Here is a 25,980-nt window from a genome sequence, read left to right as displayed (position 1 = left end):
ACTCTTCCACATTTTCTCCTAAAAATGTTAATGTTCTTGTCTTTCACCTTTTTAGTTTTCTGCCTTTAGTTTGTTTTTACCAAATTATATATGTACATAAAGAGTCAGTGGCCTATGGATCTGTTGTATGAAAAAGCAGCCCCCTACACTCCCTGAACCCAGGAACACTACCACTGAGGTACATCCCCAGTCTCTTTTTATTATTAATTTCAATTTTGAGACAGGGTCTTGCCAAGTGGTTGAGGCTGGCCTTGCAATCCTCCTACCTTAGCATCCAAAGTAACTGAGATAACAGGCACATGTCACTATACCCATTCCCTGTAAGTACTTACCTGTTCTTCTTTATTGGGTTTATGTGGCTCCTTGACTATTCAGTTGGTTGTGGCTTGTGTTTTGCCTAGTTGCTCCAGAGATGGAGGACAAATCAGCAAGCATATGCAGTTTCCATACTCCAGCTTCCCAATAGAATCAGATTGCCAATTGTGCCACACCAGTATCTGTGTTTATTTTAAGCTAAGCTACACAGTAAAACTATACTTATTCTTTCCTGCAAATTTTGGCCTTGTATCATAACCCTTAACATTGATAATGATCTTTTTGTTGTACTGTTTTTTACATATCTGTCAACATCAAACTCTGTCAGATGCCTAAATGTCTCTTATTAACATTCAGATGTCTCAGACAATTTATCAATTAAATCTCCCTGGTTTTGTCCAGAGCCTCTGGCTTCTAATTGGACTGATCACCCTCTCTGCATGATTCTACATCTTTTTTAAAAAAAATTGAACTGAGGGGTGTTTTACCACTGAGCTACATCCCTAGCTCTTTTTTCTTTTCTTTTTGAGACTGGTCTTGCTAAGTTGTTTAGCGCCTTGCTAAGTTGCTAAGGCTGGCCTAAAACTTGCAATACTCCTGCCTTAGCCTCCCAAGTCACTGGGATTACAGGTGTGTGCCACCACTCTCAGCTCCACACATTCTTATTGAGCCAACCATGTACTATGCACTGTGCTCAAGCTCATCAAGGGAAATAAGACAGTCACAATTGTTGCCTCCGAGGAGCTTACTATTAAGTGGAAAATTCATGAAGAAAACAAAAACAAAAACAAAGAAAAGACAACAAAAAGCCCCAACAAACTTCATAGCTATGAGTTTCCTACTCCTAGTTATTTTCTGGGCTCTGGTGTTGATGCCTATCAGGAGATGGCTTCAGAGCATTCCCAACTTTTCTCAGTTGGCCCTGTCTCATGAAACAAAGCTGAGTATTTTTCAGTCTAGTGCCATCTGCCTCATAGCTGAGATTCTGCACTTGGATTCCAATGTTAGGCTCTTGTGTGGGGAGCAATGGTGAGGCTGGATCACACTGTGATGAGACAGGGTCAGGAACTGCAATAATCTGTAAATTTAGCCATACCTCCTTTGGAACATGTTGGAACTTTGGACCGCAAACTACATGCAGCAAGTCTAGGAAGTTGAACTGTGAAGACAGCTCTGTTTCTCTAAGTTCAGAGTGGAGTCTTGGATTTCACTACCATAACCAAAGTAAAGCTACCAGCATCGGAGGAAACAGGCCCAAGAACAGAGAAATGCGTGTGCGCACACACACACACACACACACGTGCACACACACACACACATGCAGAGATTTTAACCTAATGCCTAAAGGAGGATGGCTTAGGCTTCCGAGTATTTCTGGGTCAACCGTGGCTCTCTGAAAGGTAGGAGAGGAACAGATAGGCTAGGGATGTTCAGATCAAGAAAATTAGGATTCCACATCTATATATCTTGTATCTCTAATCTAAGTTATGATCAGATTTAGAAAATGACCTCCCTGTTGGTGAGTGGTGGAGTTTCCTTAGATGAGGCTCTCAACCGTGAGGAGTTACAAAGGGGCAAAGGCTGGGGCTACAAGCCAAGAGTGCCCCCTAGAGGCTCTAAATGGTAGTTTTACTTTGGTAAAACTCCCAATTCCAAGAACATTTAGTGAAATATCAGGAGAGGGGAAGGCTTCAGAGCTAGTAAAAATAAAACTAAAATTTTAAATTAAAATCACCCAATTCCCAAACAGGTAAAGATGTAGACCACGTTAATGGTTCAGTTTGGCTTAACTAACTGGCCAGGAAATCATCTGGGATACACAAAACAGATGGGCAATACAGTAAAACACTCTGCCTCTGTCATAAGTGCCCTCACCCCAAACTGCATGTGCTGGTGGTCAATGGAGGTCTGTGCTCTGGGTGAAAAGAAGCTGCCCTCAGGAGAGAGTTGCTGAGTTGGCTGGAGTTCAACCTCCAGGAGGAGAGAGGGCATAGGCTTTCAAGTTCAGTGTGAACCAGGTCTAGGAAGAAGCTCCTCAAATGTGAATCCAACCATAACTCAGGACCTGGGTAGTGTTCAGCCTTGGCCTGGACTTCTAACACCTGTGTAAGAACAAAAACAAAGGAGAGGCTCAAAGTCCTGCCAGGCCTGGGCACATTTGCACAGAAAGGTCCTGATGTAGGGGCTGGGTGTGGTGGCTTCTGGAGGGAGAAGAGCAGCCTGATGGCTGCTGAAAGGGGGTTTAGAGGCATTAACCCTCTCGTTTTACAGGTTGTGCAAAATATTTCATTACCTTGCTCAGCAAGAAAGGAAAGACATTCTTGGTTCTGCCTCCTATTCTTGACTACTTCTGGAGTTCAGGCAGGAGCCTAAGTGGCACAAACTGAAAGCTCTGCATTGTGCTTGGGTGCAGTAGCCACTCTTTGTTATGGCCCCTAGGAAGCCTTCTGGGGAGGCCACTGGCCCTGAATGCTCCTAATGCTAGGGGTTTGTCACACTTATAGTGAGGTTGCTCAGCACCCTTCTCCTTCAACTTTGGGACTTGGTTGTAATTCCAGGCCATAGGGGGAAATTTCTGCTACACTTTGATTCAAGCACTGGGTTAAGTGCTTTAAACATTATCTTTTTATCAACTTATCTTGGTTTCATGTATGGTGATGAATGGTCTGAGATTTCAGTCCTGCAAACAAGAGGATGAGTGGCGGAAAACTCACCAAAGGTGGCTGGTGGCCTTTCTTTCCTAGCCTCCAAAGCCAAACCCTGGAGTAGGTGGAGGGAGGCTGCGAAGAGTTTTAGTGCACCCAGTGGATACCCTAATCAGATAACTCCACAAAGTCTACCACAGAGCTCTTACCACCCCAAGCTGTGTTTCCAAAAAGACATGACACATTTCATTCTAATAGTTCATTTCCCTCCATTGATGAGTTTAGACATTTCAGGCAGACATTGCCCAGTTCCCTGCTCCTCTCCAGATGGGAAAGAAATGATCTGCTGCTGTTTGCTTTACTAGAAGTCAATCAAAGTTATTTATTTTCTAAAAGTATAAAAACACATATAAAAAGGGACTGTCACTCTTGGCTAAAATTTAAGAGATAATATCATTGTAATGCACAACTCTGTGGGCAAGGCCTCTATGGAGAAAGGAAAGGATTGCTCCCAAACCATCTGTCATTCTAACTGCTACTCTGCCCCAGACTTGAGAAGCTACTATTTCTAAGTTACACACAGCCAAAGAATAAGCTTTATTAAACCAGTCCTATAAAAGCAAGGATTATACTTCTTCGGGTCCATAAGATATAATTCCAAGGCTCTGAGGAAAATAATCTTGTGTCAGTCCCAGGGAACTTTTCTCCCCAAAAGTCGATTGGTCACTTTCTGTGGAAGAAAAGAAAGGCAGAAAGGAAGTCAGGTACTCTCACCATCAGAGGCAGTGGCCACTCCTCACTTAAGCCACATTGCTGAAGAGATCATGGGGTTCTACCCAAACCTTGTTTACATTACTCAACCATAGAAACTGTGCCAATTAGACAAAAATACTTGCTGAAGTGTTTAGGAAAGATGATCCTGATAGACTAACCAGTCAGTCAGTTCCCAGTACACAATGACAGTTAGGGGCCCAGTTCTGCAATGCTGACACACTAGCCAGGCCCTACAGCCAGGCCCTACAGTGCCAGGGAACTCCCTTCTGAGGCAGTCAATCAGGCTATGGGCATGCTCCAGAGACAGTTCAGCCCCACACAAGTTTGGTATGATCTGATCTTTTGGTTTCTGACTTTCATAGTCCTGGGAGGTGTAGTGAAGGGGTTGGGAGGGAAGAAAGGACAGTAAAGGACATGGCCCTTCAGGCCCAGTGGCCAGTTTGGTTTCTCAGAGAACTAACTAACTGGTAGCAAGACTCCTATGAGGTTCTTGGATTTGCAGCACCACTGACTCCACTGGGCCTATGGCCTCTAACCACCCCACACTGACATCTCTTAGGCTACATTTAGACATGTTCCAGTGTATAAAACACTACTACAGGTATAAAATCACTGAGATTGGGACAATTTTGATGTTTTGGACATTTCCACCATAATATCTACATTGCATCCTATATGTAAAATTTGGTTTCATTTCAAAAGCATGGAAAATGTGCTATATGACAGGCCAAAGAACTAAACCTGATATGACACCTAATCACAGGTGCCATATGTCTGAAATTTCAGCACTAGAACTGTACACTCCACTTGTCAAATGCGGTTAATTCTAACTGAATGCCCAAATAAGTCAGACTATTTCTTTCCATTTCTCTCTCCCCAGAGAAGCCTAATTGATCCCACTCTAGTTAAGAGTATTGACTCAACTGACCATTTTATATAGCTGAGCTCGCAGTCGGTAGGACTTATATTCCAATTTCCTCTTTTCCTCTTCTCTCTTTTTCTGTACTTCTGGAAGCTGCTCATAAATCCTTAGGAATGGTACCAATGGAAAGACAGAAAGCACCGAGGTTACCAGGACAGAGGCACATGATCTCTTACCGCACCACCCTAAGTTCTACTGCCCTCCAGACATTCAGTTGCTGTTGCACACCCAGCTTCCTGTTAGACATTTGACAGAGAACCTTGGCCTGAGGTGGTCACAATCCAGAAGAGACAGATAAAAACATGATAAAAACCTTGCTAACAGTAATCATATCTGGGAAAAGAATGGGATAAAAGGAGGGAGGGTAAATTTCTGTTTTCCATTCTACATGCAAAAATGTTTCAATATAAGGTAACAAACAGTATTACTACTGTATTTTTAAATAGAAGGAAAATAATGGGAAATAAAAGTAATATTTATATCTACAAAATGCCACAGAGTTACAGGAGAAAAAGAAAATGACTTTATGGAATCTTGTCAGGGAAGGATTCGGAGAGGAGATTAGATTTTAGATGGATCTTGAAGAATAATTAGAAGCAGAAAGAAAGAAGGGAGGAAGGGTATCCTGTCAGGGGAAATGGGTACTGGTAAGAATGGAGTCAGGGCTACATGAAGAGCAATGCCAAGGAATAGGTGGGAAGCAGGTGGCATGAGGGCTGTGGAGGGTCTTGTAGTATGTGAAAAATTAGGTTCTATCCTTTGTGGGATTGGGTGCCACTGATTTGCAGTTTGGAGGAACACAATCAAATGTGCATTTCATAAATACATTGAAAAAAAAATCTAAATGTAAAAAAAAGAACAGATCAACAGAACATGGAAGATAACAGAACAATATTACGAAGCATAAAAAAAGATGTTTTAATCAAAATGCATTCTGCTGTCATGTATAACTAAATAGAACAAATGATTATAAAAAAGAATTTTTAATGACATAGAAAATGTTCACAATAAAATGCTGAATAAGATAGAGTAGGAAAAAAACCTGTGTATACAGTAGGAGGAACAACCTGGGAAAAAAAGGATGTGTTATTGAATAGGTTATCTTTTCTCCAGTAAATGTTTTTGGCGCATTTGTCTAGTATGAGGTAACTGCATTTGTGGATTTGTCTCTATGTCTTCTATTTTGTACCATAGGTCTACGGGTCTGTTTTGGTGCCAATACCATGTCAATTTTGTTATTATGGCTCTGCAGTATAGTTTAAGGTCTGGTATTTGATGCCTCCTGCTTCACTCTTCTTGCTAAGGATTGCTTTGGTTATTCTGGGTTTTTTATTTTTCCAAATGAATTTCATGATTGCTTTTTCTAGGTCCATGAAGAATGCCATAGGAATTTAAATCGGAATTGCATTAAATCTGTATAATGCTTTTGATAGTTTGGCCATTTTAACAATATTAATTCTGCCTATCCAAGAAGGGAGGCCTTTCCATCTTCTAAGGTCTTCTTCAATTTCTTGCTTTAGTGTTCTGTAGTTTTCATTGTAGGGGTCTTTTACCTCTTTTGTTATATTGATTCCCAAGTATTTTATTTTATTTTTTTGAAGCTACTGTTAATGGGGTAGTTTTTCTAATTTCTCTTTCAGTAGATTCGTCACTGATGTATAGGTACATGTTTGATTTATGGGTATTGATTTTATAACCTGCTACTTTGCTTAATTCATTTATGAGTTTTAGAAGTTTTCTTTGTGGAATTTTTTGGCTCTTCTAAATATCAAATCATGTCCTCAGCAGATTGTTTGAGTTCTTCTTTTCCTATTTGTATACATTTAATTTCTTTCTCCTGTCTAATTGCTCTGGCCAGAGTTTCCAGGACTATGTTGAATAGAAGTGGTGAAAGAGTTCATCCTTGTCTTGTTGCAGTTTTTAGAGGAAATGTCCTCAATTTTCTCTCCATTTAGAATGATGTTAGCCTTGGGTTTAGCATATATAGCTTTCATGATGTTGAGGTTATGTTCCTACCATCCCTAGTTGATCTGACTTCCTTAACAAGACTCCCAAAGCACAAGAAGTAAAATCAAGAATCAATAAATGGTGTGAATTCAAACTAAAAAGCTTCCTCAGCAAAAGAAATAATCAATAATGTGAAGAGCCTACAGAATGGGAGAAAATCTTTACCACACGCACCTCAAGTATAACGTTAATCTCCAGAACACATAAAAAACCGAAAAAAACACCAAAAAAACCAAATAACCCAATTAATAAATGGTCTAAGGAACTGAACAGATACTTCACAGAAGAAGAAATACAATCGATCAACAAATATAAGAAAATATATTTATGTGCATTTGAGAAGAATATGTATTCTGCTATTGGGTGAAAAATTTTATATCTGTGAGGTTATAATGTTGTTTATGTCTGCTGTTTCTTATTAATTTTCTGTCTGGTTATTCTATCTGTTACATAAAGTGGAGTTTTGAAGTTTCCTGAAAGAAAGAAAGAAAGAAAGAAAGAAAGAAAGAAAGAAAGAAAGAAAGAAAGAAAACATTCAACATCTTTAGCAATTACAGAAACGCAAATCAAAACTACTCTAAGATTTCATCTCACCCCAGTCAGAGTGGCTATGAACAAGAATACAAACAACAATAAATGTTGGGGAGGATGTGGGGAAAAAGGTACATTCATACATTGCTGGTGGGACTGCAAATTGGTGCAAGCATTATAAAAGTAGTTTGGAGATTCCTCAGAAAACTTGAAATGGAACCACCATTTGACCCAGCTATCCCACTTCTTGGTTAATACCTAAAGGACTTAAAATCAGCATATTACAGTGATACAACCATATCAATGTTTATAGCAGCTCAATTCACAATAGCTAAAGTATGGAACTAACCTAGGTGCCCTTCAACAGATTAATGGATAAAAAAATGTGATATATATATAAATAAATATTTTAGAATATTACTCAGCCTTACAGAAAAATGAAATTATGGCTTATGGCATTTGCCAGTAAAAAGATGGAGCTAGAGAATATCATGCTAAGCAAAATAAGCCAATCCCAAAAAAACAAAAACCAAATGTTTTGTCTGATATGCAGATGCTAATTTACAATGTGGGGAGGCTAGGGAAGAATAGAGTTACTTTAGATTAGGTAGAGGGAACTGAAGGGAGAGCAGGAGTAGGGGGATAGGAAGGATAGTAGAATGAATCAGACATTATTACCCTGTGTACATATATAACTATATGACCTGTGGGATTCTACATCATGTAAAACCAGAATGAGAAATTATACTTCATTATATATGATGTATCAAAGTGCATTCTACTGTCATGTATAACTTATTAAAGCAAAAAAATTTAATAAAAAAAGCATGCATTATACAGGTCTCTGCAAAACCCCTACTCCTCTCTCCAGAAACAGGAGTAGTGTTAGTGTTTAGAGGGAAGAACTCTTTGTTTTCTTCTTTCTATTTTTTTTAAAAAAATAGTTCCCAAATATTTCTATTAACTGAAAAAAAAAAATTGAAAATGAAGCAGAGGCTCTGTGGGAAACAGATCAGGGAAGGCATAATGTTGTTTTTCTTGAGGGACAGAATGGAAGAAACACTTCCAGATAGAAGAGTTCAGTTTTCTCTTCTCTAAATCTTTCTTCTCACCAGGACTTTTATACATCTTTGGCAGAGACAGGCAATGAGGAAAAATGATGAATAACATGAATGCTAGAGACCCAATCCCTTGAGGGGATGCAGGAGAAGAAGGAGCAGATGGGGAACCAGAAATCTTCACTCCAACCCCAACTCAGACCCCAACTTGCAGGGTTACCTCCTCCTCTGCCCATTTAACTCTATGATTCTCAGACGGCAGTGAATCGCTTCCTTGAAAGGGGGCCACACAAGAAATAAAAGTGAATGATGAAAATCTATCCCTTTAAAACTTGAGTCTCAGTTGGGGTTGTGGCTCATTGGTAGAGTGCTGGCCTGGCACACGTGAGGCACTGGGTTCGATCCTTAGCACCATATATATATATATATATATATATATATATATATATATATATATATATATATATAAAAAAATACATACATACATAAATAAATAAATAAATAAATAAATAAATAAATAAATGGTATTGTGTCCATCTACAACTAAAAAATATTTAAAAACAAAAACCAAAAAAAACAAAAAACTTGAGTCTCTCTCCAGAAGATATGGACCAAACCCACTCCTGTAAGTATATTTATGATAGAAAGAATCAAGGCCATTTGTGGAGGTGCTGGGTGGTGTACCCAGCAACTCAAGAGGCTGAGCAGGAAGACTGCAAGTTCAAAACCAGCCTCAGCAAGTGAGACCCTGTCTTAAAATAAAATATATAAAGGGCTAAGGATTTGGCTCAGTAGTTAAGCACCTGAGTTCAATCCACAGTACCAAAAAAAAAAAAAAAAAAATCAGTATCTTACAGATGCCTTGCCTATGTCCCTGTAGGAAAGCTTCACAGTCTCTTATAGCAAGGACTTCTCTTAATGAGATGAGAGAGTGTAATTAACTGCCACACAAGAAACCCTGTATAATTTACCCTAATTGAATTTTGTGAGAGTGAGAATAAAGCAATGGTTCTCAAATTTTGTGGACTTAGGGATCCTTTATACCCCTAAAAATTGAGGAACCTGATGTGGATTTTATCTATTCATAGTGTATTAAAAATTTTAAAATACTTATTTCTTAATTTATTTAATAAACAAGATGTCAAGAGAGACGCTTCAATTATACAGGATAAGCTGCTATCAGGAACCATTACTTCAGAAGCACTGTGCCAACTACAAAACTTTTATTAAAGCAAACCTCCAACAAAGCCCTTGAAGTGTGGTTACACTTTAACCTAGTTATCCTAGTTTTGCATGACATTCTCATGATCAATATATGCCTATCTCAAATTAATTAATTAATTAATAGGTGGTTAATGCCTGAAATGGCACAAGATTTAACAAGTATAAGGAGGTGAAAAACTTCTCTCTCTGGGGTGGGGGGAAGGGAAAAAATAACAGAATGAATCAAACAACATTACTCTATGTAAATTTATGATTACACAAATGGTATGCCTTTATGCCATGTACAAGCAGAGAAACAACATGTATCCCATTTGTTTACAATAAAAAAAAAAAAAAAAAAAAAAACTTCTCTCTCTCCTACCTCTGTACTCTAGCCACGCAGTTCTTTTTCCCAAAGGCAACCTCTATTACCAGTTTTTTTGTAGCTTCCAGAGATATTCTACGCATATAAAAGTATACACATCTAGATAATCACAAATATTTCTTTTTAAAGACCACCATGGCATCAGTGTACATGTGCTTCTAAAAGTTGATTTTTTTAAAGCTTAACTTAATGTCTTGAAGAACACTCCATTATTTCTCACTCTATTGAATAAATTTCTAGAAATGAGATTGCTATGATAAAAGGCAAGGCCCCAAATAAATGTTTAATTCTATTTCAGAATTCTTTACTTATTAACTAGGTTTCCAATATAGATGAGCCTAAAACATCTTTTGTATATGAATCATTCACACTATATCTGTTATCTATTTTTCTTTTTTTGTGTGCAACAAGTAAGAAGCTACATTCACAACTTTCTCATAATGTTTTCACTTGAGTATAATACTACTTTCATAATTGCACTTGTCCTTTCGGTCTTACCGTTTAGACCTCTGGATCATTTCCTTCTTTCCAATAGGTTTGTTCTTCCGGGCAGCCATGAAGACTAAGCAAGAGAAGAAGTAGTGTTCAGTGGACAGTGATTTAATAAGGTGTGGCACTCTAGGGCTGTCAGAGGGAGATGCTGGACTTTGTGCCCTAACATGAGGCTGCAGTAGAGGTTGGTAAGCAACAAGCAATGAGCAAGGTAAGGTCAAAGCTTGAATTAGACTAGGGTGATTGCGACAGCAGCCTAAGGTCCCTGAAGATGTAGTGTTCTATAGACCAGACAGCAGTAACTGAAAAACTGACCAGTTTATAGATAAGGCTAGGATGACCGCATTGTATAGTAATTTATAGTTTTCACAGCTTTCACATATGATTTTATTGAGATCTTAGACTTAGTATAATTATTAAGAGACTCTGGAGCCAGTCCATCTTCATCCAAATCCTAGTTCTTTTACTTTTTAGGTGTGGAACTTGGGCAAAATACTTAATCTCTCTGTTTGCCTCAGTTTTCTGTGAAACAGAGATATGTCTAGTAACTACTTTAGAAAGGTGATGCCAGAACAGTGTCTGGGCAAGATGTAAGGGCTACATGTTTATTATTGTTATTGTCACTGTTACCACACTAAGGTGGGCAAGTCAGAATTGGCTCCAACTTCAGAGGAACAAAAATTATATCTTTGGAATTAACTTGCCCATGGACACAGAGCTGGTTTATTTAAAAAACAAAAAACAAACACACAAACAAAAAAAATATTCTCCTTTTGAAATGTAGCAACTGGACTAGCATAGCTGGGCTTCCTTGGATTACAGAAGTACTAAAAGTTAAGTTGGGTCAGTTCTGCTAACTAAAGAGATTTGAGTCTCAGCAAGCAAAATGTCATGTCCAGTCCTTCTAAGTGGCCTGGCATTTGGGTCCTCAGCAGAGCAACAGCTTTGCCTTCCCTAGCCAATGACAAGAAAATGATAAGAGGGCATACCTTTCCTAGGCTGTGGCTGTGTGGTATTGAATAGCACATCTCGCTCACTCTGAAACATGTTCTGCAGCTTCCTCTCCTGGACTATTAACTTCAGGCGCTTTATCCGCTCCCCCGAGCGGGAGATGAAGTCAGGTCTGTGAAGGTGAAGTGCCTCCTAAGAAGGAGAAAAAGCCTCAGCTTCACATTAATAATGCAGTCTGCTTTCCAAGTGCCCAGAAAAACAGCACCTGCTTAGAAGCTCTCGGGGGACTGTTTCTAATGCTCAGAAAATACCTGATAACTCTCTGCGGTGGAGCTCCAGCAGATAAATCAAAGGGATCTAAGAAGTGCTTTTGGAATAAACCAAGAACTAAGACTGGGGCAATTACAACTCTTCCAAATCTTGATGGAGCAGAGCTCAGCCTTTGTGCTATTTTAAATTTCTCTTCGAACAAATATATGATTAAAAAACATTCCTGTAGCACCCTGCCCCCCAAGGGACATATAAGAAGAAAGTTCTGTAGCTCAGTGGAAGAATACTTGCCTAACATATGCAAGTCTCTGGGTTTGATCCCCAGCACCATAAAAATGGGGAGGGGAGAAGGAGGAGGAAAAGGAGAAGACTTGGTGCCTTTTGAATTCCTTGTTAAGCAGGAATAGGCATTGTCTAAACAAAGGAACAAACACAATGTTAACACAAACATCAGGCCTCTGGGAGTTCCACATGCAGGTAGCTACAAACCTGAAGAACAGTGCCACTATATCTTCCCTTCTATTGCCTTGTTCCCAGACCCTAAGGGTGATACAATGTTTAGAAGGTTAAGAATAAGGCAGCCTTTGATTAATTTGTAAGGTAGCTCTTCCATAGTGGAATAAACTGTAGACCTGCTGAAGAAAAAGGGTCATGTGACTAAACCTCAGAATGCCAAGTTAGAGATATCACTTCTTCATGTCTTGCCCTTTCCTCCTAAACATATAGCTGAAGGTAATTTGTCACTGCACCTGCAGGGTTGCTCTCACAAATGGCTTCAGTAGATCTCGGCCATCATGCCTGGCTGGGTCTGCCAGTGATCCCCAGCCCTCCGTGCGCTGTCCTTGCCAGTTCTGTTCCCGTAGTGGCTCTCTCCAGGGTTTAGTTTTGGTTATTGGTTCAAACCAGGAGATACCAGGGCCATAAAACTTGGGCAAGTTTTCCTTCTTAGATCCAGTCTTCAGATTTTCCACAGGAACAAACCATGAAACTCCTACAGGAAATATTTTTAAAAAGGAAAAAAAAAAAATTATAGCCCCACCCAGCTCTCGTCAAAGACCTGTGTGTATAATAAAGATTCCCAGCAGTCTCAGCTGTCAGGGGCCCCCAGGATACCCTTGAATTTGTCTTAACTGCAGGTATGAATCTGTAAATGCAGTTCCAGATACTTGGAAAATTTGCTGTCATGGTGGCTGAGGACAGGTGGAGTTAACATGGAGTCATTTAGAAACAAAGAATCTTAGCATTGCAACAGGTTTAATTCAGTTTTTTCTGCTATAAAACCTGGAAGTAGAACCTTACCCTCACAGGAGTTCTCCTTGTTCTTCTTTAACTTTTTGTCCCCAAGATAACTGGTAAAGGGCATTTTCTCTTCAACTTTCTCTTCTGACCAAGAAGTCACATCACTATCCTCTTCTAATCTAGCCTCGCTAGAGCTTGGAGTTGGGAAAGTTACCCCAACATCACGAGTGTATTTTCTGTCACCATGTACAATCTCCAAGCTACCTGAGGGAAAAGATCACAGATGTCTGTGTGAGCATTCTTGAGGTTTAGTTCAACGGTATACCTCTTTTTTGTGGGGTATGTGGGAGAAGAGTAAGAGGAAGAAAAACAGAGAGATGCAGACAGAGGAAGGGACAGAGAGAAAGGGAGAAAGAAAGAGGGTTTTAACTTCTAAGCCAGTTCAGAATCAGAAAGAAAAATGAATATGGATTCAATAGGTAAGGGATTTTGGTTTCAATCCCAAGTGGGGAAAAAAAAAAAAAACAAAACAGTAAAATTGCACAGTCATATTGGCAGTCCAGCTAAGGAAGTTTGATAGCAGTAAAGAGAAGACTTGAGGGGGAGGAGAAGGAAAAAACACACAAACCCCCCAAAAGGATTTTTTTTAAATAAGAACTTTGGTTTTAAAAAAATCAAAAGATATAGAAAGGCATAAACTGGAAATCTTTCTTCTCCTTTGTATTTCATTTACTTTGTCCACAACTCCAGGATTCCAGAAAATTACTTTTGTACATTCAAGTAATTCTCTTCCCTCCTTTATTTAAAAAAAAAAAATATGTATATATAAATATATATATATATATATATATATACACACACACACACACATAGTGGCATACTATATACTGTTCTGCACCTTGATTTTTCTTTTAAATCATGTATGCTGAAGATCTTTCATTATTAGTACAGAAAGAGCTTCCACATTCTATGTAGAATTTCTTTATATGGAAGTATAATAATTTGTTTAACCATTCAGTTACTGATGGATTTCTCAGTTTATTTTAAATTGTGGCTATAACTAGCAGTTAATACTTACTTTGGACACTTGTCATTCTTGTCAATTTGCACATAACCAAGTATTTCTACAGGCTAAATTCCAAAAGTAAAAATGCTGGGTCAAAGTAATTTTGATAGAAATTACCAAATTGCCTTTCACATGGGTTGTACCAACTTATACTCCCACTAGACTGGCTGAGGGTGCTGCCTTCCACACATTCTTGCTCATCAACTTGAATTTTTTTGGCAATTTATAGGTGAAAAATGGTATTTGGCTATATAGGTAACTTTAATATTCATTTCCTTAATTATGAGTGGGCTTAACTATCTTATATGCGTAAGATTTCTTTTTTTTTTAAAATATTATTTTAGATGTTGATAGACCTTTATTTTATTCATTTATTGATATGTGGTGCTGAGAATCAAATCCAGTGCCTCACGCATACTAGGCAAGCACTCTATCACTAAGCCACAACCCCAGCCCCGCATAAGATTTCTTTTCAATGGAAAAGTTTAAATTCAATTGATTTACCTGCTTGTATACCTTTGTTTAACATGTGCACATTTTCCTCCTTGCATACAGCAGAATTCAAGCTCAATAAACTACTGGCATGTGAAACAGAGTCAGAAGAAATCATATGGTTTGCCACCTAGAAAAATAAGAGTCTATATTACAGTTATCTATGATCAATGACACAGTTACCCACAACATAAACAAGGCTACTGGTTCCCCAAAGTTCCTTTGAATCCAATTTAAATTGTTGAGATGCAGTTGGAGGAAGCTTGAGACATGTTACCAAATGATAGGGAGGAGAATGCTGTTGTAGTTGGATGGGGCCTAAGGTGCTGCAAAACAGGTAAGAGAGAAAGGGGCTGGGTGTTTTCCCAAGGCTTGAAAAAACTTGAAGAAGATGTGAGTCAAACCTAGCCTGATGCATCTGCAGAATGAAATTCTCAATTGACACCTGCATATCATTTTGATGTGAGATAAAAAGATCTGGGAGAGCTAAAGAAATTGAGGCACTGCAGGGAGTGTTCTCCAATAAAGCAGATTTGGATACTTCTCCAAACATCAAAGAGCTGCAAGGCCCCAGTGAGAAGTCTTGAATGAGTGAAGCATGAAAAGCATGAAAAGGCCCCAAAGACCATTTTAGTTATGTTCAGAGCAAGTAGAATAATAACGGACAAGTTAAGGGATGGAAGTTGATGATGGAAGGTTGGTGGATGACAAAAAATAATAATAATAATAAAAATACAGCTGAACAAATATAATAAAACAGGATTTATTAAACTTGCTCATTGATAAAAATATCCTGGGAAATGGGTAACCCAAAACAATGATTATAATGTCTAGGAGAGGGATTTGGACATCTATATTTTGAACAAATGACAAGTGACTTTTTTACTTGAAGTAAGTTTCATAGATGTGAACTGAGGACCAAGTCAGGAGAGGAAGAGTATTTGCTCCCTTGGACCAGATAAACTATAATCCAAGATGCCCAGGGAACTTCCAACAAAATCCTGGAGTAAAAGAGCTATGCAAACATTTGAAGACAGGAAATGTTTGATTTCCAGAAAGATGAAAATTGTAAACATGAGTTTGACACTGATATCCTATAAAATTTAGACCCCTGAACACCACATCATGCAGGAAGAATGGTAGCAACTTTGATGCAGTGGATAGAGCTCTGGAGTCCAAAAACCTGAGCCAGTCTCAGATCTTTCCTTTACCAGTTGTCTCTTAAATCACAATTGCTTTGTGCTAGTTTCTCCATTTGGAAAAGGGAATAAAATCTTCATTTTTGAAGTTACAGAAGTGTTAGAACAAATGATTCATATGATAAGCTATACAAACAAATATAAAACTATGAGACTACAAGAATGTTAAAAAAAGTGTATAAATACAGAAAGGACAGTGGGAAAGATATGGCTGACAGGTGACAAACTATATTTTCTCTGCTGCTATAAAAATGAGAGAAAAAGCATTTCAGGTGCTGGAATGCACTGACCTTCAAGATAGATATTAATGTACAAAAAGCAAAGTGTACTGCTATTTTTGTAAAAAAAGGTACAAAATCTATGTAGGTATTTGCCTTTTTGTGTATAAAATAACTGAAAGGGATCCAAGATGGCAGACTAGAGGGAGGCTGCGTTCCTTGTCGCTCCATAATGCCAGTTTCAAGCAGAGGATATCTGTTTCTCGATGAGGCAGTTTTTGCTGCTTATCGATCCCCTGGTGTTTACCCATTTGTCTGCTGTGATGACCAGCAGTCTGCCAGCATATCAACGCCTTTTTTGAGAGCAGACTGCTCAATGTCAGGCGTCTATCATCCGCCATTTGCCTGCCTCTCGCCTGTCCATCACCTGCCTTACCCCTACCCATCACCCAGTGCTCCAGGTTCGCCTCCCGATCCTCTGACAACAGTCAGCAAACTGATCGCCAACTGCCAGTTGAGCACCAGATGCCTGCTGCTGCCTGGAAGTTCACTGTTACGGTACCTGCAGGTTTGATTACACGTGGCTGCTGCCATTTTGAGAAAACAGCAAGGCCCCGTAGGACCCCTGGCCAGACTGACTGAGCCCCGACTCCAGGATCCCTCAGCCCGACCGATCACTCCCTGCCTCTGGGGACCTCACATCGACTGACTGCTCCCTGCCGCCAGGACCCCCAGACCAACTGACTGTGCCCGATCACCGGGACCCCAGACGGACTGACTACACCCGGCCTCCAGGATCCCACAACCACACCAAACACACTGGACCTCCAGGACCCCTGCTGGACCAACTGCATCCTGTCTCCAGGACCTCCAGCTGACCATGTCCACCCCTGAGCTGCAGCTCCCCATTTGCCAACACATTTCAAAGCCAGAGTGGCCATCTTGGATAATCCTGGAAGCAATAGCTCTGAGCTTTGGGTGGGGCAAATCCCATCCTGAGTTGCCTACTGGAGGCTTGAAGCTCATTGTCAGGTACCTCTCATGCATGAGGCTACTGAACACTGGGAGGTTTCATTAGTATATGACTGTTATACAGTAGATTTTCTTTTTTCTCCTTTTTAAAAAAATTTAAGTTTTTATTTCTTTACTTTTCTTGCTTTCTTTTCCTTCTGTTTACCTGTTCCCTCAGAGTCTCTTTCTCCCTTTTTTGCATGCTAACATCCGATTTCTCTTGATTACACTTTCACCCTTTCTATTATCTAGAAATTCTGTATAATCTTTTCTTATCCCATTAACAGCCACATTCTACATCCCTCTGCATCCTCTTCGTTCTCCATTAGCAACTGCAGACCTTATTGCAAACCTGTTTGTTTCACCGAAGATAATATTTGAATTCATTTTGTTTATTATGACAATTTTGTTATTGTCCCCATAGGGGCTATTTGGTCTAGGATTGCATAGTGTCTGATTTGGGCATTATTAATATTGGTCTCCCCTTAAAGAAAGGGTTTTGGAAACCCATAGGGCCACTATAAGCCTATATAGGGGGAAATCTGCAATACCCCAGAACTGTACTGCTAGAGGGGAATATACATGAAAAACATGAAAAAACAAGGGAAGAAAATGATCCAAACAAATCTAGATTCTTTAGTAATAGAATCCAATGACAGTATGTAAGAAGAAATGTAAGAAAAGGACTTCAGATTATATATGATTAAATTGATTCACAAAGCAAAGGATGAGATAAGAGAGCAAATGCAGGCAATGAATGAAAATACCAATAGCTGAAAGAGCACCTGCAGGAAGCAAAAGATCATTTCAACAAAGAGATAGAGATTCTCAAAAAAAAAAAAAAAAAAAAAAAAAACAAAAGGAAATCCTTGAAATGAAGGAGACAATAAACCAAATAAAAAACTCAATGGAAAGCATCATCAACAGATCACTAGGAAGATAGACCCTCAGACAATGAAGACAAAATATTTAATCTTGAAAATAAAGTCGCCTAAACAGAGAAGATGGTAAGAAATCATGAACAGAATCTCCAAGAACTATGGGACATCATGAAAAGACCAAATTTAAGAACTACTGGGATTGAGGAAGGCACAGAGATACAAACCAAAGGAATGAACAACCCATTCAATGAAACAATAGCAGAAAATTTCCCAAACCTGAAGAATGAAATGGAAAACCAAATACAAGAGCCTTATAGAACACCAAATGCACAGAATCACAACAGATCCACACCAAGGCACATTATAATGAAAATGCCTAACACTCAAAATAAAGATAGGATTTTGAAGACCACGAGAGAAAAGCATGAGATTACATATAGGGGGAGACCAATACAGATAGCAGCCGACTTCTCAACCCAGACTCTAAAAGCTAGAAGGGCCTGGACCAACATATTTCAAGCTCTGAAAGAACATGGTTGTCAACCAAGAATCCTATACCCAGCAAAACTAACCTTCAGATTGGAAGATGAAATAAAATCCTTCCATGATAAACAAAAGTTAAAAGAATTTACAAATAGAAAGCCTGCACTATAGAATGTTCTCAACAAAATATTCCATGAGGAGGAAATGAAAAACAACAATGTAGGTCAGCAAAAGGAGGAACTACCTTAGAGAAAAACCACTCAAAGGAGAAACCAAACCAACTTAAAAACCAAAAATAAGCCAAATGACTGGGAATACAAATCATTTCTCAATAATAACCCTGAACGTTAATGGCCTAAACTCATTAATCAAAAGACACAGACTGGCAGAATGGATTAAACAGAAAGACCCAACAATATACTGCCTGCAAGAGACTCATCTCATAGAAAAAGACATCCACAGACTAAAGGTGAAAGGATGGGAGAAAACCTACCACGCACACGGACTCAGTAAAAAAGCGGGGGTTTCCATCCCTATATCAGATAAAGTGGACTTCAAGCCAAAGTTAGTCAGAAGGGATAAAGAAGGACATTTCATACTGCTTAAGGGAACCATAAATCAGGAAGACATAACGATAGTAAATATTTATGCCCCAAACAATGGTGCATCCCTGTATATCAAACAAATCCTTCTCAATTTCAAGAATCACACAGACCACAACACAATAATTCTGGGCGACTTTAAGGCACCGCTGTCACCACTAGATAGATCTTCCAAACAAAATCCAACCAAACAAACCATAGAACTCAGTAACACGATCAATAACCTAGACTTAATAGACATATATAGAATATTCCATCCATCAACGAGCGGATACACTTTCTTCTCAGCAGCACATGGAACCTTCTCGAACATAGACCATGTGTTATGCCACAAAGCAGCCCTTCGGAAATGCAAAAAAAATAGAGATACTGCCTTGTGTTCTATCAGATCATAATGGACTGAGAGTAGAAATCAATGACAAAATAAAAAAGGGAAATTACTCCAACACTTGGAGACTAAATAATATGCTATTGAATGAAACATGGATAACAAAAAACATCAGGGAGGAGATTAAAAAATTCTTAGAGGTCAATAAGAATGATGATACAACATATCAAAATCTCTGGGACACTATGAAAGCGGTACTAAGAGGAAAACTCATTGCACGGAGCGCATTCCAGAAAAGAATGAAAAGTCAACAACTAAATGACCTAACATTACAGCTCAAAGCCCTAGAAAAAGAAGAACAGAATAACAGCAAAAGTAGTAGAAGACAGGAAATCATTAAAATCAGAGCTGAAATCAATGAAATTGAAACAAAAGAAACTATTCAAAAAATTGACAAAACAAAAAGTTGGTTCTTTGAGAAAGTAAACAAAATAGACAAACCCTTAGCCACACTAACAAAGAGAAGGAGAGAGAAGACTCAAATTACTAAAATACATGATGCAAAAGGAAATATCACAACAGACACCACTGAGATACAGAACATAATGAGAAGCTACTTTGAAAATCTGTATTCCAACAAAATAGAAACTACTGAAGACATTGACAAATTTCTAGAGACACATGCTCCTCCCAAACTGAACCAGGAGGACATACACGATTTAAACAAATCAATATCAAGCAATGAAATAGAAGAAGCCATTAAAAATCTACCATCCAAGAAAGCCCAGGAGCAGACGATTCTCAGCCAAGTTCTACAAGACCTTCAAAGAAAAACTCATTCCAATACTTCTCAAAGTATTCCAGGAAACAGAAAAAGAGGGTACCCTACCGAACTCATTCTATGAAGCTAATATCACCCTCATACCCAAACCAGGAAAAGACACATCAAAGAAAGAAAATTTTAGACCAATATCCTTGATGAATATAGATGCAAAGATCCTTAACAAAATATTGGCAAACATATTAAGAAAATCGTGCACCACGATCAAGTGGGGTTCATTCCTGGAATGCAAGAATGGTTTAACATCCATAAATCAATAAATGTAATCCATCAAATAAATAGACTTAAGGATAAGAACCATATGGTTATTTCAATTGATGCAGAAAAAATGTTCAACATAATACAACACCCCTTCCTGCTCAAAACACTAGAAAAAATAGGGATAGTAGGAACATACCTGAACATTGTAAAGGCTATTAATGCTAAGCCCATGGCCAACATCATTCTTAATGGAGAAAAACTGAAACCATTCCCTTTAAAAACAGGAACAAGACAGGGAGGTCCTCTTTCACCACTTCTATTCAACATTGTCCTCGAAACTCTAGCCAGAGCAATTAGGCAGACTAAAGAAATTAGAGGGATACGAATAGGGAAAGAGGAACTTAAGCTGTCACTATTTGCAGATGACATGATTCTATGTTTAGAGGATCCAAAAATCTCCTCCAGAAAACTTCTAGACCTCATCAATGAATTCAGCAAAATAGCAGGCTATAAAATCAACACGCATAAATCTAAAGTATTTTTATATGCAAGCGATGAAACAGCTGAAAGGGAAATGAGGAAAACAACTCCATTTGCAATAGCCTCAAAAAAAATAAAATACTTGGGCATCAATCTAACCAAAGAGGTAAAAGATCTCTACAATGAAAACTACAAGACATTGAAGAAAGAAATTAAGGAAGACCTTAGAAGATGGAAAGATCTCCCATGTTCTTGGATAGGCAAAATTAATATTGTCAAAATATCCATACTACCAAAAGTGCTATACAGATTCAATGCAATTCCAATTAAAATCCCAAGGACGTACCTTACAGAAATAGAGCAAGCAATCATGAAATTCATCTGGAAGAATAAGAAACCCAGAATAGCTAAAGCAATCCTTAGCACGAAGAATGAAACAGGGGGCATCGCAATACCAGAACTTCAGCTATACTACAAAGCAACAGTAACAAAAACAGCATGGTATTGGCACCAAAATAGACAGGTAGATCAATGGTACAGAATAGAGGACACGGACACAAACCCAAATAAATACAATTTCCTAATACTAGACAAAGGGGCCAAAAATATGCAATGGAGAAAAGATACCCTCTTCAACAAATGGTGCTGGGAAAACTGGAAATCCATATGCAACAGAATGAAACTAAACCCCTATCTCTCACCCTACACAAAACTCAACTCACAATGGATCAAGGACCTTGAAATCAGACCAGAGACCCTGCATCTTATAGAAGAAAAAGTAGGTCCAAATCTTCAACATGTTGGCTTAGGATCACAATTCCTTAACATGACTCCCATAGCACAAGAAATAAAAGCAAGAATCAATAACTGGGATAGATTCAAACTAAATAGCTTTCTCTCAGCAAAGGAAACTGTCAGCAATGCGAAGAGAGAGCCTATAGAGTGGGAGAATATCTTTGCCACTCATACTTCAGATAGAGCACTAATCTCCAGAATCTATAAAGAACTCAAAAAACTCTACTCCAAGAATTCAAATAATCCAGTCGACAAATGGGCTAAGGAAATGAATAGACACTTCACAGAAGAAGATCTACAAGCAATCAACAAACATATGGAAAAATGTTCAACATCTCTAGTAATAAGAGAAATGCAAATCAAAACCACCCTAAGATTCCATCTCACCCCAATTAGAATGGCGATTATCAAGAACATAAGCAACAACAGGTGTTGGTGAGGATGTGGGGAGAAAGGTACACTCATACATTACTGCTGGGGCTGCAAATTAGTGCAGCCACTCTGGAAAGCAGTGTGGAGATTCCTTAGAAAACTTGGAATGGACACTCCATTTGACCCAGCTATCCCACTCCTTGGCCTATACCCAAAGGACTTAAAATCAGCATACTATAGAGATACAGCCACATCAATGTTCATAGCTGCTCAATTCACAATAGCCAGACTGTGGAACCAACCTAGATGCCCTTCAATTGATAAATGGATAAAGAAACTGTGCTATATATATACAATGGAATATTACTCAGCTATAAAGAATAATAAAATTATGGCATTTACAGGCAAATGGATGAAATTGGAGAATATCATGTTAAGTGAGATAAGCCAATCTCAAAAATCCAAAAGGCGAATGATCTCACTGATAAGCGGATGATGACATGTAATGAGGGGTGGGAGGGGGGCAAGAATATAGGAAGGAGGGACCGTATAGAGGGAAAAGAGTGGTGGGAGGGGTGGGGGGGTAGGAAAAAATAACGGAATGAATCAAACATGGTTACTCCATGTAAATGTATGAATATGCAAATGGTATGCTGTTACTCCATGTACAAAGAGAAACAACATGCATCCCGTTTGTTTACAATAAAAATAAATTTTAAAAAATAAATAAATAAAAATAAAATAACTGAAAGAATTCGGACTGGAAACAAGTAAAACTCTTTATTTGCAAACATGATCCTAATTCACCAAGTAGTATTAGAAGTAATAAGTTTAGCCAGGTTGCAGAATATAGGATCAATATGATTTTTAAAAAAATCAATAATGTTTCTATATTCTAAGAATGAGCCATCTGAAAAGTAAAATTAAGGAAGCAATTTCATTCACAAAAGCATCAAAAAGAATAAAATATTTGGGAATAAAGTTAACAACAGGTATGCTAAGTTTGCATACTGAGAACTATGAAATACTGCTTGGAGAAATTAAAGATCTAAATAAATGTTGAGACATTCCATCTCAGAAGAGACAAAAATTATTGAAAGAGAACAAAGATGAAGATATCTTTTTACAGTTTCAAAACTTAGTATAAAGCTACAGTAATCAAGATATTGTGATATTAGTATAAAAATAGACAGACATATCAATAGATGAAACAGGACTGAGAGTCCAGAAACAAATTCTTACATTTCTGATCAATGGATTTTCATCAAAGGAGCCAAAGCAACTGAATGAAGGAAAGAACAGTCTTTGGAACAAATGAGGCTGGAACAACTGGATCTCACATACAAAATGAATTTATACACCACACCATACAAAAAAATGAACTCAAAATGGATCACAGACTTAAATAATCTTTGTGACTGGTTAGGCAAAAAATTCTCAGATATAACACCAAAAGCGCAGTCCATTAAAAAAATTTTTAAACTGAACTTTCAATGGTCAAAAGACATTTCTTAAATAAAAAGACAAGCGAATCACAATCTGATAAAAGACTTGTAACCAGAACATATAAAATTCTTGCAACTCAGTAAGAAGACAAATAACCTAATTTAAAAATGGGCAGAAGATCTAAATAGACTTTTCATCAAAGAACATATAAGAATAGCCATTAAGCACATGCAACAATGTTCAACATTAGTAGTCTCTGAGGAAATGCAGATTAAAATGTCAATGAGATACCACTTCATGCCCACTAGGATAGCTATAACAAAAAATATGGAAAATAGCAGTTGTGGAGGATGTGGAGAAACTGGAACCCTAAACACACTGCAGGTAGGAATTTAAAATGGTACAGCCACTATGAAAAACACTTTTTAACAGTTTCTTAAAAAATTAAACAAAAATTCATAGATTCAATACTTACACATCTAGATAAATACCACAAAAATTTTGTGTTTTGTCCACACAAACTTTTACAAGAATATTCACAGCAGCATTCACATTACCAAAACAGGAAACAATCCAAATGTCCACCTACTGGTAAAGATAAAATGTGGCATATCTATATAATGGAATACTATTCAGCAATTAAAAACTATTGGTATATACCAATACACAGATGAACCTCAAAAACATTGTTACAGAAAATAAACAAGATGCCAAAGATAAGATATTATTTGATTCTATTTATATAAAATGTCCAGAAGAGGGAGATTAGTGGTTGCCTAGAGCTAGAAATGAGTAATGATTACAAACAGGTATAAGGAAAATTTGTACCATTTGAACTGCCTTATCAGTTCAAGAAAGGAGTACAAACAACAAAAACTTGCAGGGAAGTGTGTAGCAATAAAGATTTAATGAATTCAACAGTGAGTCAGATGAGACTAAAATGTGTTGGGCCATAGAAATGTTCCTTTCAGAAAGGTGATACATTGGCTCAAAGTTCTCACTGCCTGAAGCACAGCACATTTTGTTCAAAGGGACATGTTTAAAAATTGGATATTGATGAACTTGGACCCAAGGAAGTTGCAAAATTTGGAAAGGGGAAAAGAAACTATGACCCATGAGGAATGGTTTGGAATGAAGATCTAAAACAAGGAGGAAGGGTATTGAGAAGACCAGACCTATTTCTTAGACCTTTGGAGAGCTATTCTAGAAACAGAGCCAGGAATTTCAATAAGTAGAATTTGGACCTTTTAAAAATGAAAACCTTTGACAACTGCAGCCTAAGAAAATAGAATGGGCTGTCCAAGAAGCAGAAAGGGAACAATGGAGTTGTTGAAGCACAGGCTGGTGGGCCCGTTGATGCAGATGCATTAAGTGTTGATGTGATGGGAGTGGGAGGACCACAGGCATCTTGTGGTCCCTTCTAAGGTCTCTGGCACTTCCAGAGTAGGTGACCAGTCATGATATACATGAAAAAACATGTTTACTGTGTATCCTTGGAGTACGTGATTCTATTTTTTAAATTCCTCTTTAATTCCTGCTAATAATATGGTAGACATTCAAAAACAGAAAATAGTCTAAAGATAAATTCCATCAACAAATATGTTTATTCAGACCGTTAGGATGGCAAAATAAAAAAGACAAAAACCAAGTGCTTAATAGGACACAGAGAAAGTGAAACACTCATATGTTGCTGGTGGGAATTTAAAATGGTGCAGGCGCTCTGGAAAACAATCTGGCAGTTCCTCAAATGGTTAGAGTTGTCATATGCTCACGTAATTCCACATCTGGGTATATACCTAAGAGAAGTGAAAACATATGGCCACACAAGAACTTGTAGATTAATGTTCACTGCAGTTTTGTTCATGATAGCCAAAAAGTGGAAGCAACCCAAATGTCCATGAACCGATGGATAAATAAAATATTAGTCATACAATGGAACATTATTTGGCTATATAAAAGCAATGAATACTGACTACAATGTAGCATGAAAATATGTGAAGTGAAAAAAAATTGTCACAAAAGACTACATATTGAGCTGGGGTTGTGGCACAGTGGTAGGCACTTGCCTTGCACACGTGAGGCACTGGGTTTGATCCTCAGCACCACACTAAAATAAAGGTATTGTGTACATCTATAAATAAAAAAAAGACTACATATATATGATTCCATTTATATGAAATATCCAAAATAGGCAAATTCATAGAGACAGAAAGTAATTCGTGGTAGTCCATGGGCTGAGGCAGATGTGGTATATGGGAAATGAAGACTATTGATGTGTAAAGAATTTCTTTGGAGGGTGTAAAAAATGATGGTTGCATAATTCTATCAATAAGCTAAAACCACACTATATACTTGAGATAAATTTTATGGCATGTGAATTATAAAGAAAGCTATGAAAATGTTTATGTACGCAAACAACAATGAAATACTATTTTTGGAGTAAGAAGTTTAACAGGCTTTATGGGTTGTTACTCCTGTTACTGAGGAAGGGACATATGAATAATGTGGAGGAGGGTGGAATGGAGGACTAGAGGAAACGGCATTTCTTGTAGTTTGGCAACAGGGATTCAAGCAACAGGAATACTACTACTTTGCGAAGTGGGTGAAAGGGATTTCACTAAAACGCAATACTGGACAGCCAGAGTGCCTTAGAGACTTAGTTGTTTCAGGAACATTAAACGAGGAAAAGGGACAAGAATAAAGCTACGCTGCTTTGCAGCAGTGGTGATATTAACACACAAGGATTGAAAAAAAAAAAAAAAAAAACAAGGAA

General features: G+C 38.0%; 1 protein-coding gene across 7 annotated transcripts in view; it reads right to left on the bottom strand.

Annotated features, from left to right (window-relative positions):
* Positions 1 to 1,981: 1,981 nt before the first annotated feature.
* ALMS1 (ALMS1 centrosome and basal body associated protein) overlaps positions 1,982 to 25,980 on the bottom strand; it is a 229,577-nt gene continuing 205,578 nt past the window's right edge. For 5 of the 7 annotated variants that reach the window (XM_079111389.1, XM_079111393.1, XM_079111391.1 and 2 more), the window contains 7 exons: positions 14,363 to 14,480; positions 12,853 to 13,056; positions 12,303 to 12,544; positions 11,322 to 11,475; positions 10,339 to 10,402; positions 4,663 to 4,762; positions 1,982 to 3,690 (listed from right to left, as the gene is read on the bottom strand). In XM_079111389.1, the coding sequence (XP_078967515.1) occupies positions 3,646 to 3,690; positions 4,663 to 4,762; positions 10,339 to 10,402; positions 11,322 to 11,475; positions 12,303 to 12,544; positions 12,853 to 13,056; positions 14,363 to 14,480 (927 nt within the window). In that variant the 3' untranslated portion in view covers positions 1,982 to 3,645. The other 2 variants (XM_079111394.1, XM_079111390.1) reach the window with 2 other exon arrangements.

The sequence above is a fragment of the Sciurus vulgaris genome, assembly GCF_902686455.1.
Source record: "Sciurus vulgaris genome assembly, chromosome: 14".
NCBI classification, from domain to species: domain Eukaryota; kingdom Metazoa; phylum Chordata; class Mammalia; order Rodentia; family Sciuridae; genus Sciurus; species Sciurus vulgaris.
Note: the sequence above shows the minus strand (reverse complement) of the source record. Positions and strands in the feature narration are given on the sequence as shown.